The sequence below is a fragment of the Gastrolobium bilobum genome, unplaced genomic scaffold, assembly GCF_033153095.1.
Source record: "Gastrolobium bilobum isolate Gb01-03AN ecotype WA unplaced genomic scaffold, APGP_CSIRO_Gbil_v1 utg151847, whole genome shotgun sequence".
In the NCBI taxonomy this organism is placed as follows: Eukaryota; Viridiplantae; Streptophyta; class Magnoliopsida; order Fabales; family Fabaceae; genus Gastrolobium; species Gastrolobium bilobum.
Genome location: NW_026898370.1, coordinates 25725 through 38166, shown reverse-complemented (window position 1 = coordinate 38166; position 12442 = coordinate 25725). Strand labels below are relative to the sequence as shown.

At 31.7% G+C, this 12442-nt stretch overlaps 1 protein-coding gene across 1 annotated transcript; it reads right to left on the bottom strand.

Moving 5' to 3' along the window:
* Nucleotides 1-934: 934 nt before the first annotated feature.
* LOC133315390 (protein DETOXIFICATION 49-like) lies at nucleotides 935-2581 on the bottom strand. The gene has a single exon (XM_061516995.1). The coding sequence runs from the start codon at nucleotides 2579-2581 to the stop codon at nucleotides 935-937; it is 1647 nt and encodes a 548-aa protein (XP_061372979.1).
* Nucleotides 2582-12442: the final 9861 nt, after the last annotated feature.

Sequence of the window (12442 nt, the reverse complement as noted above, 5' to 3'; positions counted from 1 at the left end):
TTCTAAAAATCATTTATGTGTGAACTAGTGACGATGGGTTTATGTAATTTGTAGGAACTCCCAAATTTAAATTTCTGTATTGTCATTTTTTATTAAGTAAAAATTGATGCTAACTTATCAACTGTTAACGTGAATTATTTCAATAATAATTCAAGGCTGTGTGATGATACGACCAAAGATTTTCGTTTAATTAGCAGAATTAAACCAGAAGGTCAATTATAATGAGACAAAAACTTCCATTTTACATCGGTAAGATAATGCATTATTTTATATCCACTGACGTACGAAGTTACAATAATGAGTAATCCATGCCCAAAATAAGTAGCTGCCGGTGCTATGCATAAATAAATAGAGAAATGCGTTTGCACAATAGCTAAGATTATATGGATATAATTAATATACTTTTTGTTGGTACCAAATAATTGAGTATGTTTTCATCAAATTAAAATTTTTGGAGACCTCCTAAGTCAATTTTATTACATATTTTCAAATTTTCTGGAGAAAAATGCTTCTGTTTTAAGTTTGCTGTTTTTTATATCGAAAATTTATTACTTTTTATTATTCTCGTAATTTTCTTATTAGAAAATTAAACAGAGCAGCAAGTTTGGTTAAGTATGTATGTGATCTATCTGCAGCTGTATAGTGCATTCTTCTATAGGAACATGAACAAAGGAAAGGCAACAAAACATGTTGGTGTAGAGGTAGAAAATCAGTATTTAAATGACATCATTGTAGTTAAATTCCTCCCTTGTCATCTAAAATTATATATATATATATATATATATATATATAAAAGAAGAAAAAAAAAAGTCATCTTCTGTCACTATCCTCACCTTCCTCTATACAGCTAAGGACAATTTCTGAAAGATTTTTCTCAGTTTTTCACTATTTTTTTGTTTTTTGTTTTGGTCCAAAAAAACGAGATTAATTAAAGTTAAACTAATGATTGTTTATCTTCATCTGTATCAGCTAACGGTAGAGAATCTTCCTTAATTTCAGCTTTACGAAGCTTCTCTGCATCAACATCTTTGCTGTCCCCAACAACACTTTCAGCTACTGTTCCGGTTAGTGTCTTGGCTCTTTGAGCCTCAACAGCCCAATCAGTTTGACTCAGAACCACCAACATGGTCACTGCACATGAACCCTGAGCGGCGAGTAAGCCAAGCCATAGGCCTTGAAAATCAAAACCAGCAAAGAAAGCTAGCCAAATTGCCACAGGCATTCCCACAAGGTAGAAACATCCAAGATTGATGTTTGCACCAATTTTTGGTCTTGCTGTGCCTCTTAGCACCCCACACCCCGTTGTTTGTGGACAGTTTCCAAGCTCACAAAGCCCTATTATCGGTAACACCATAGATGTCAGGCTTATTATTTCTTTGTCCAGTGTGAACATGCTGGCCCAAGTGTTCCTAACCATTACAGCAAAAACAAAAGCTAAGACACCTAACATGAAGCTGCAAGATAGGCCCACAATAGCAGAGAGCCTTGCTTTTGAGGGCTTTTGGGCACCTAGTTTGTTACCCACTCTAGTGGACACACTGAAGCTCATTGATGATGGGAAAATGTAGAGCAGAGAAGTGGTTTGAATCAAAATGCCCATGGAAGCTACGGTTGCTCTTGGATTTATCAGCAACCCACATAGCAAAATTATGATCTCATACCACCACCATTCAAGGCACACGGAAATGCAGCTTGGAATGGCCAAGTTGAGGAGTGATTTCCATTGTGTAAAGCACTCAAGAGAGAAACCTCCCCATGTTTTCTTATGGGTCCCAGAGAAGACTATATACAGAATCAAAGAAGCTACAAGGTTGAAGTTAGTCCACACCCCACTGAGAGCCACGCCTTTGATACCAAGATTAAGGTGAGAAACAAGAAAGTAATTGATGGGAATGTGAAGAACAATTGCCAAAGTGGCACAAAGGGTCAGAGGCAGAGTAATGGATTGACTTCGAAGGTAAATTCGTAATGGGTGTAAAATGGATTGTGCTAAGAGGTCAGGAATGGAATAGAGAAGATATGATTGGGCTTGTGTGGCTATAGCTTCGTCTTGGCCACACAAGAGAAGGATATGCTTCATGTAAAGCCAAAGCATAGATATGGGAACAGAGGTGAAGAGAAGTAAAAGAATTGTTCTTTGCAAGTAGAGACCCAACAAGGTGAATTTTTTGGCACCAAAGGCTTGGCCACAAATTGGTTCCATTCCCACAGCAAGACCAGAGAGGATTGAGTAACCAGTAATGTTAGCAAAACCAACTGCGAGTGAACCACCGGCTAAGGCAAGTTCCCCAAGGTGACCAAGGAAGAGCATGGAGATCATCGAACGACAATATAGCAAAAGACCAGTGAGGATCATGGGAAGAGCTATTTTGGATATGGAAATTACTTCTTTGAAGGCATCCCTGAGATGGGTTTTCTGGGTTTGCATTGTTGGATCATTTTCTTGCTGGGATGCTATGCCAGTGCTTTTCTGGATCAATGGATTGGTGATCATGTTGGGTTGCTCGTGGTCTTCAATTGAAACTAGGTACTCGGGATTTGAATTGCATTTGCAGTTGACGTGCGAAGATAGCTGACACATAGTTTCTCTATTTTTATGTCTATGTCAAGAAAAGAGAATGGTTTAGAGAAGACTTGAAAGTTGAAACAGAGAGAGAGAGAGAGAGACAGAGAGAGAGAGAGAGATTTGATGAATGAGGAGAATAGGGGGTTTGCAAAGGGTTGTGTGGTTTGTTTTATAGAGGGGATAAAACGTACAGCATGACCGGCCTAAAAATTATATAGTATATACTTTTTAATGAAGATGTGCCATATCCACTTTGAAGAGCAAGATTCAGAAGACAGAAATTTGTTACGTTTTTTTTTTTTTGGAAGAGTCCAATCAAAGTAAAACCAGATCGTTCTAACTTATGCATGTACTAAGAGACATGAGAGGGAGGATCATCCAAAAGTGATACTGTAGACAAGAGTCACACTTTCTGTAATATTAAGGGCCAGCATTACTCCCAGCCAAAGGTTGTCCTTGGACAGTTATACAATGATCCATTTTTGTAAGCAAACCAAAAGCCAAGAGCCCATAAGAGTCCATTAACCCTTGATATATAAGGAGTTCTGCATCTGTGTTTGGGGTTTTAACATATTCCTCGAAGCCAACTCAAGTTTGTTTGCTTCATAGCTTGGTGCACAGCTTAGGACAAGGCCACTTTAACAGTTGGTTCAACCAAGTAATATACCATTGTGTTGCGTGTTGTTTTGTACGTCACCATACTAGAGATGAATCACCCAACTTACCCTCCTTAGTGTCTCCACAAAATAACAAAAAGGCAGTGTTTCATTGCCAATGTTTGCTGTCTACTAGGCTATTAACTTTAGTAGATTTAATCGATTCGATTATTATTTTTTAACGAATCTAAAGAGTCAGTTATGATTAATCTGTCGTTTAAGTTAGTCAGTTAAAATGAAAATTGATCTTACTTCTATTGTTTTAAAAAAATTAACAGGGTGTCAAAAGTTGCAAAGTTTGAAATATGGATTAATTTGATACTAAAGTAATGGATAAAACATTAATTGGTTTTGCAAGTTTACCCATTCATGTGATCATAAAAGTGTAATATTATTTGTACATGAATTTACCCTCGTATAGCTCACAAACCAAAATAATTTGACCACTTTTTCTCGAGAAGGGAAAAAGGAGAGGGGAAGGGATTGTTTCATAGCAAGATGTTGAATTTTTCACCATTGCAAACAGATGTCCTAACCTAACTCTACGCTCAATGTACACGTCGCCATTTTTGAGGTGATTGGGAATCCGTTTGAATGAGATTTTTTTTTCTCTCTTTTTAAAAGCTGTTTTTTTTTTTTAACAAAAAAAAATCTTTCTCATTATAAATTAGTATTTAGATGTCTGTTTGAAAAAAAAAACAAAAGCCAAAAATAAGTTTTTTTTTAAGTTAAAAGTTTTAACTTTTAAAAATAACAGAAACTAAATAATTTTTTCTAATTCTAAATAACTTTATCTTTTACAAAATGTACTTCTAAAATAAGAAATTTTTTTTTAAAAAAAAAAACTCGTCTAAACGGGTATCAGTGTCCAAAGAGAAATTCTCTTCGTGAATTTAAGTTCAGCATGTCGATTTGTCAATTCACTGAGGATGTGTTTAGTTGAGGTTTTCTTTTGGGTAGTGTTTGGTTCGGGAGAAGTTTTTTTTTACTAGGGAAATGTAATTAATAGTAAAATGGTTGGAAAGTGAGTTTGGTAGGAAAATGTAAAAAAAGTTGTTTGGTTGACCCAAATATTACCAGGAAAATTTATTTAAATATGCAAAATCTATGTTCGGGAAAAACTTTGCACTTGTTTTTTCATTTCTCCGGTTATCTCAAAATACCACATCTCAAGTGGTATTCTGTAACAGTGAATTTCATCCAAAAATCAACACATAAGTCATTTTCCCATATATCCTATTTGCCTGGTATTTTTTGAAAAAACCTGAACCAAACGTGGTATTTTCCAATATCCACTTACACTTTCTCATCAATCCCAAAATAAACCTTCAACCAAACACTACCTTGGGATAGATGGAGAAGTGTGGGTAGGTATCCCAAAATGCTATGTTTGGTACAAGTTTATGAGAAAAAAAAAGTCTATGAAAGAAGTTTGCATAGAAAACCATATTTCAGTTGATTTTGTGCTCAAATTCACTGTTTAAGATTACCTCTTGAGATGTGGTATTTATGGAAAACTAGGAAAGTAAAAAAACTGAGAGTGAAAATTGTTATCAAAGTGACCCTCCATTTTGTATTAGAAAATTAATTGTGAAGTTTTAGATTTATGTAATCAAGGACATTTTCGTAATGGTTACTTATTTCCCCATCAATATTTTACCTCAAACCAAACATAGACTTTATAAATCTGACCTAATTTGCCCGATTAAATTTTTTCCAATCAAATAACTTTTTTTACATTTTCTTACCAAACTCACATTCCAACCATTTCCCTATCAATTACATTTCTCTAGTATTCAAAAAATTTCTCCTCAACTAAACGCTTTGTAAAGCGATCCAACTGATTCCACCAACCAGGAAGGTCTATATACAGTGGCATTTTCTGGAAAGAAAATTTCACGTTAGCTTATATGTATTGTTTCTATAAATACTTCTTGCACTTTTTTTAATAAAGATTTATTAAATTCCAAGTTTTTGATTGGACCACTCAGATTATCGACATAAAAATAACACAAAAAATAGAATAACATGTAAATGAACCTCGTGGTCCTGCACTAGTAAATGGTAGTGTTTTTTTAAGGCTGCGTGTCGGCTACCCATTATCTAATAAACATATAATATAACTAGGTAGAGAAGTGTAGAAAAAGCAATTGAAGCTGGTTAAAGTTGATTATATCATGAATTGGTTATGTTTCTCACTTAAATATTATCTGATTTAATACTAATTAAATTATAATTTAATTATAAATTTAACCAGTTAAACCAAGTAAATCATAATTTGAAAGTCTCGTTAGTTTAACAGAAAAATATTTCTGCAGTTAATGCAGATAAGTTATCTGCATTTACTCTCAAAACGACGTCATTTTGGGATTGAAATATTAAAAAATTATAATTATAAAGACTATAATAACCTTGAAAAAAATTAAAATTACAAAAACATTATGTTTTCTGCCCCAGTACGACGTCATATAGGGCTTACTGCATATAACTTATCTGTTGTAACTGCAGAAAAAATGAACCCTTAGTTTAATTTCAGGTTCGGTACTAAAGGCATGTTTGGTGCATAGCATAGCATAAAACCTGATAGTATAAGACCTAATAGTATAAGGTCTGATTGTATAAGACCTTATTAGATTTTAATACTATCCAGTATTTGGCATGATATTGTATAAGATAATATGATCCAATGTTTGGTAATGCACTATATAATATTATATAAGATAAAAAATAATTATTTTTAACAAAAATATCCTTTAATAAATAATTTATATTATTCTTCCAAATATGTCATATGATATTAATTTTTATAAAAATAAAAACCTACAATATTTTAAAAATTAATATATTGAAAAATTATTTTTATTTAATATATTAATTCTTGAGAATTGTACCAGTTACCGATGTTAATACATTAACCCCTTATAGGCCTAATCTCATCCCCTTAGGGCATGTTTGGCTATGTAGCACAGATACCGACACGGGACACGTGACACGATACGACACGACACTTCGACACGTTAATTCTAAAAAATATTAAATTTCGACACGTTATGACACATTTTGATATTATATAATATTTTTAATTTATGTAGTGTATATTACATTTAATATTCAATAATTTAACAAAAAAATGAAACTAAACTTAAAATATTCATCAATTTTGCAAAGAAACATAAGACATCTCAAATATTTATATTAAATGGTAATCGTAATCCAACGAATCTAATAGTTGAAACTAAAAACTCAACGCAACGCCACGTTTAATTTTTTTTTTGAATTTATATAACGCGTGTTGAAGTGTCGGGGAGTATCGGAGTGTCGGAGACGACACGTCAGGATTTTTGAAGTGTCGGTGCTTCATAGATTTTTTATGCATAGTATATGATAAGGCCTGATAGTATAAGACCTGATAGTATAAGGCCTGATTGTATAAGACCTGATTGAATTTTAATACTATCCAGCGTTTGACACGGTATTATATAAAATAATATATTGTGTAAGATAATATCATCCAGTATTTGGTAATGCACTGTATAATACTATATAGGATAAAAATAAATATTTTTAATAAAAATATCTTTTAATAAATAATTTATATAATTCTTCAAAAGATATCATATGATATTAATTTTTTTAAATTTATTGATCAGTGTGTCCAAAATATAAGTTAATTTTTATAAAAATAAAAATATTCAGTATTTTAAAAATTAATATATTGAAAAATTAATTTTTATTTTAATAGATTAATATTGAAATAATATATTAATTTTTTAGAATTACATTGGTCAACGATGTTAATACATCAATCTCTTATCAGGCTTTATCCTTCACCCTTAGGCCGGATTAAGTTATACATCGTTTTGATGTATTAAGGGATTATGTTATATAAGTTTATACTATACGATGGTCACACCAAACAACTGAAAATGTCATAACGTATAGTATAAGCTTATACTATCATGCCTTATACGTCACACCAAACAGGCCCTTAGACTTTATTAAGTTTTACATTGATGTATTAAGGAACTCTGCTGTATAAGCTTATACTATACGATGGTCACACCAAATAACTAAAAATGTCATAACATATGCTATAAACTTATACTATCAAACTTTATACATCACATCAAACAAGCCCTTAAAAATTTTATCAAACAAAAAATAAAATTAGTTCACATTACTGCTGAAGAACTAATTAAACACCTCATCAGCTCAATGCAGGTTTTATTATACCTTGATCATTCCCAGGCTCTCAGCTGGCTAGTAATGCCTACCAGCCTAAATATGTAAAATAAAAAACGAAAGAAAATGTCATAATTAGGATTGTTGGTTCAGTTATTCATCCCTATCCTTCTTTCAGTTAACAAATGAGTTCTTCCATTCCTTTGTCAACATTAATATCAATACTAATTAATCAAGTGATTATTTTTATGAATAGCAATTCAGAGTGTTTGGCGATATTGAAATATTTATAAAGAATCAAATGATCCTATAGAACTCCAATCCTTGGTTAATTACCAGATAGGATATAACAAGAAAATGGTTAATTAGTATTGATAATAATCACTTGCAATGAAGTTGGTGATTCTAAGTGTCTGCTTGGGAGGTTTTCTTTTTAGTGCCTGTTTGGATTCTCTCTTTTTTAAGCTAGAAGCTACTTATAAGCATAAGCTAGGCCAAACAGGTTTTGGAAAAAGCTCTTATAACGAAAAGCTCTTTTTTTTATAATGAAGAAAAAAGCTGAAAATTAAAAGCTCCTAGGAGGAGCTTTTTTTTAAGCTCTTATATGTTTTTCTTGAATTGTGTGCTTTTTTTTAAAAATGAAGAGTGATAAAGATAGAGAGAGAGATAATTTTCTTAAAATATGTGCTTTTAAGTAATTTTTAAGTTAAAACTTTTATGTAATTTCCAAACAGCTTTTAGCTTCTTTTTTTAAGCTCTTATTTCCTGAGCAGAATCTAAATCAAACAAGTTTTTACAAATATTCTTGTAATAAAAAGATCAACTTTTTTTTTTTAGAAGAAAAAAGCCAGAAGCTCCCTAGAAAGAGTTCTTTTAAGTTGTATAAACTTTTTTTGAAATGAATAGCTTTTTTTATTTTTAAAAAGAACAAGTTTTAAGTAACTTGGAAACTAAAAAATTTATATAATCATTAAATAACTTTTAGCTTTATTTTTAATTTTTTTAAATTTAGCTTAAAAATAAATTTTAACTTAAAAAAAATGTCAAACTCTAAGTAAATCTTAATACCAAAAAATTCTTAGATTTCAAGAGAAGTAGATTGCTCGTTGTGCTTAGAGTGCGTTTGTATTGCATTGTAAAAAAAGTTATTTTTATGTCCTACTTATTTTAAAAAAGTTTTTTTATAAAAATTAAAACTATTTAGATTTTTTAAAATATATTTATTTTATGAAAAAAAAAATTAGCTTTTGACTTTTGCTTTTTTGAGAAGCTAAAATTTTTAGCTTCTGAAAAAAGTAAGTTTTTGACTTTTTTTTATGACTTCTGCTTGTTTTAGAAGCAGTATCCAAATGCATTTTAAAATAAAAGTGCTTTTTTAAGAGAAAAAAAAGTAACTTCTGACTGAAAAAAGCTCATCCAAACGAGCTCTTAGTACGTAAAGAACCCTGCTTTTTGTATATGATAATCTTAACTAGTACTGCAACTTAAGCCGTCATCACATTCGAAAAGCTAATTGATTTATCAACACCAAATTAAGGGAATTTGACCGAATTGTCACACTTTTAAATATTATTTATCTAAATGTCATGGACCATAAAAAATTGTCAAAGTGCCACGTCACCAAACTTGCTACAATACTCAATAAGTTTGGTTTGGCTACGTGGCACATTTAATGAAGCCACAAAACTCGTTGCAAGTAGGAGCAAATAAAGTAATCAAAATGGCTGGCTTTTTTAGCAAAAGTTAGACACGTGGCATAACACAACCATACTCGTTGTCCATGGGAGTGAGTAAAGTAGTCAAAGTGGCAGACATAGCAAAACTTGTTGCTACTAACAGCGAGTTTTGTTGTGTCATGTCAAGTCCACTACTCGCCAGTGTGTCCAGCGAGTATGGTGTAATATAACCCCCACCCCCAATTTTCCCATTTCATGCATTCGTTAGTCTCAACGTATATAAAATTTCCCTGATTTCTCCTGAGTGTTATTTATTTCTCCAGTCTTTTTGTTTTAATTTTTACAAAATGAGTGACGATAATGATTCAATAATTGCTATTGTATACTACAATGAGAGAAGATATTTTGGTCCTAATGGTCAAGTTTTTGAAGGAAATACGAAAACATTTCGCATGAGCCTCGATGTAGTTATAATGATCTGAAGAAGACAATATACAAGAAGTTGAGATTACAACGTGGTCAATCTTTGTTTGGTTGACTACTAGATGTGATTCGAGTAAAGAGAGTTGGGTTCTTGTGGAGATTGTTGAGGACAAAGATGTCGCTTTAGCAGTAGATGCATTTTGAGATTATCCAGACTCCACATTTATTAAACTATATGTGAAAATAGACTCCAGTGGCTCCACTCATGCTGTCCAACATGGCTTGAGACAACTTCATCATTTGTGCGTAAACCAAATAGATGGTGTACATCCTCCAGTGTGATCCTAATCTCACCTTGTGGCATATGAAATGTCTGTGTCTCACGGGTGCCAATGCTCGACAAGTGCAGAAATAAGTGCATGGTCAATATAAAATAATAAAGCGGGTGATGTTATCGAATAATTACAGTTAAACCTTATAATCCTAAAAAATAAAAAAGTGTACACTAACCTCGTGGTTGCGCAACCGTGCAACGTGACAGAAACCAGCATGCCTCAGATATGAATGGATCTGCTCAGGTATGTTGATATGATCATGTGTGGTTTCATACCTGACAATAACCAAGCAATTTTTCGTGTCATTCCACACGTATGTGGATATGTGTTTCTCTTTCATTGTCAGGAGAGAACAATCAATAGGACCCAGGTAATTACGCAATGAAGAGATCTTGGGGTGCCAGGAGGTGTGGGGTCATTATCTTTACGGGGCGGTGAACCTGTATGGGAATCCATGAATCTATTTAAAAGAATAATTAAATTATATTAATAATACTATTTATAAATTATTACATAAAAAATTAATATGTCAACACTTCCATGGTTTATTAAATATAATAACAAATATATATATATATATATATATATATATATATATATATATATATATATATGAGGGTGGATATTCTAACTACCAAAAACTCTCACTACTAACTTACTACCCATCACATCACCATTGGATCAAAGAGAGAGAATGTTAAAAAGTTTTTGAAGAGAGAGAAAATATTAATCTAATGGTGATTAGATAAGTAGTAAGTTGGTAGTGAAAAATTTTGGTAGTAAGAATATCCATCATCTATATATATATATAAGTATATATATATATATATATATATATATATATATATATATATATATATATATATATATATATATATATATGTATCAACTATCCTACTGTTTAATCTCTATACTAACAGAAATAACAAAAGAATAAAATATCATTTATCCTAAAGTTTCAATTCCTAAAATAAATTATGATAATTTACACCCTGTTAAAATGCTATTTATAATTTTAATGTTAATATAAAATTAAAAAATCAATTATCCTAGGATATATTACCTATACTAATTCATATTACAAAAATAAAACACGTCATCTATCCTAAAGTTTCATATACTAAGCTATACTAGTAAGGGTTTGGTGTTTGTCATTTTAAATGACATAAGTTATGTCATTTTAGGAGAGAGATAGACACAGAAAAATGGAAATCATGGGAGAGAGAAAATGAGTAGTTTTTTTAATATAAAATTCAAATTTTCTGTGTCTGTATCTCTCTTAAAATGACATAACTTTCTGTCATTTAAAATGACAAACACTTTTCCCTTCTAGTAATGTGTAAATAAATAAAAAATATAAAAACTAACCTTGTGAGAAAAAGGACAAAACCTTGAAGTAGAGAGGGAATTTCTATAGAGAGAGTATCTTAGTGAAAATAAGGGGTGGAGGAGGGGGGGAAGGGGGTGTAGGTATTTATAGTGTTAGACATGCATTATAGTCATTGTGTTGAGTGACGAGTTTGGTCTGCATTGTAGTTCGTTGTGCTTAATGACAAGTTTGGTCTGCACGTGACACGTGTCAGACACAGTGACAGAGTCAGGGAAAAAAGTCAGGTAGTGCCAAAAGATTCGACCAGTAGAATCAGGTGGTGCCAAGGTTATATTATTTTTAAAAATCCAACTAATATCAAGGCTATATCAAAAAAATTTAAAAAAAATCTATACCATTTTAAAAAATTAAGTGGGTGCCAAGGCACCACCTGCCTTCCAAGTAACTCTGCCACTGGTCAGACGTGCAGTTCTACTTTGGACTAGGGAGACTTTGCTCGCTACACCTCGCATAGAGTTTGTCTCTCTCCTCCACATGTTCAACTTTTGAGCAAAAAAAAGCCTGTCATTTTGACTAGTTTAGTCACTGTTGTATGTAGCGAGTTTTATGGCCTTATTAAACTCGCCAAGTGACTAGACCACACTCGATGTGTTGTTGTAGCGAGTTTGATGGTGTGAAAGTTTGACAAAAAAATTTTATCCCCTAACATTCAGATAAGTAATATTAAAAAGTGTGGCAATACGGTCAAAATTCCCCAAATTAGGGATAGGCATTTTATATCTTGAAAATTAATCATGCCTAGAGGTTTATAAAGATGATAATTATACATATGTAATTAAGATCCATATATGTTAATCTCTAATTATCTTCAATGTACTATTTAGAAAATAATGTTAAAGATATTAATATAAAATTATCATTTTGGTCTTTATTTATCAATTTAAATTGTTGTGTTGAATTATTGTATTCCTTGATATCAGAACTTATGATAAAAAATCGCAATTTCTATTTTTTTAATAAAATTAAAAAATAAATTAAAAATAGGAAAGAGCACACATTATCCACACATCAAAGCTTTTAGGTGGTTCTTTATACATAAAATTGATTTCAAACCACCTTTCTTTCAACCACATGCTGAATCATAAAATCTTATCCTTAATTAGTGTTAAAACTTGAAAAGGGAAAAATTGAAAAGACGTCCAAGGTATTTTCTAGGAAGACGATAAGCTTAACGAGAGATTTGGTCATTATTACAAGATTGTTCACACTCTAAT

What these genes read in the sequence shown, in the direction of transcription:
- LOC133315390 (XM_061516995.1), bottom strand. Translation starts at nt 2,581, where the DNA reads ATGTGTCAGCTATCTTCGCACGTCAACTGCAAATGCAATTCAAATCCC.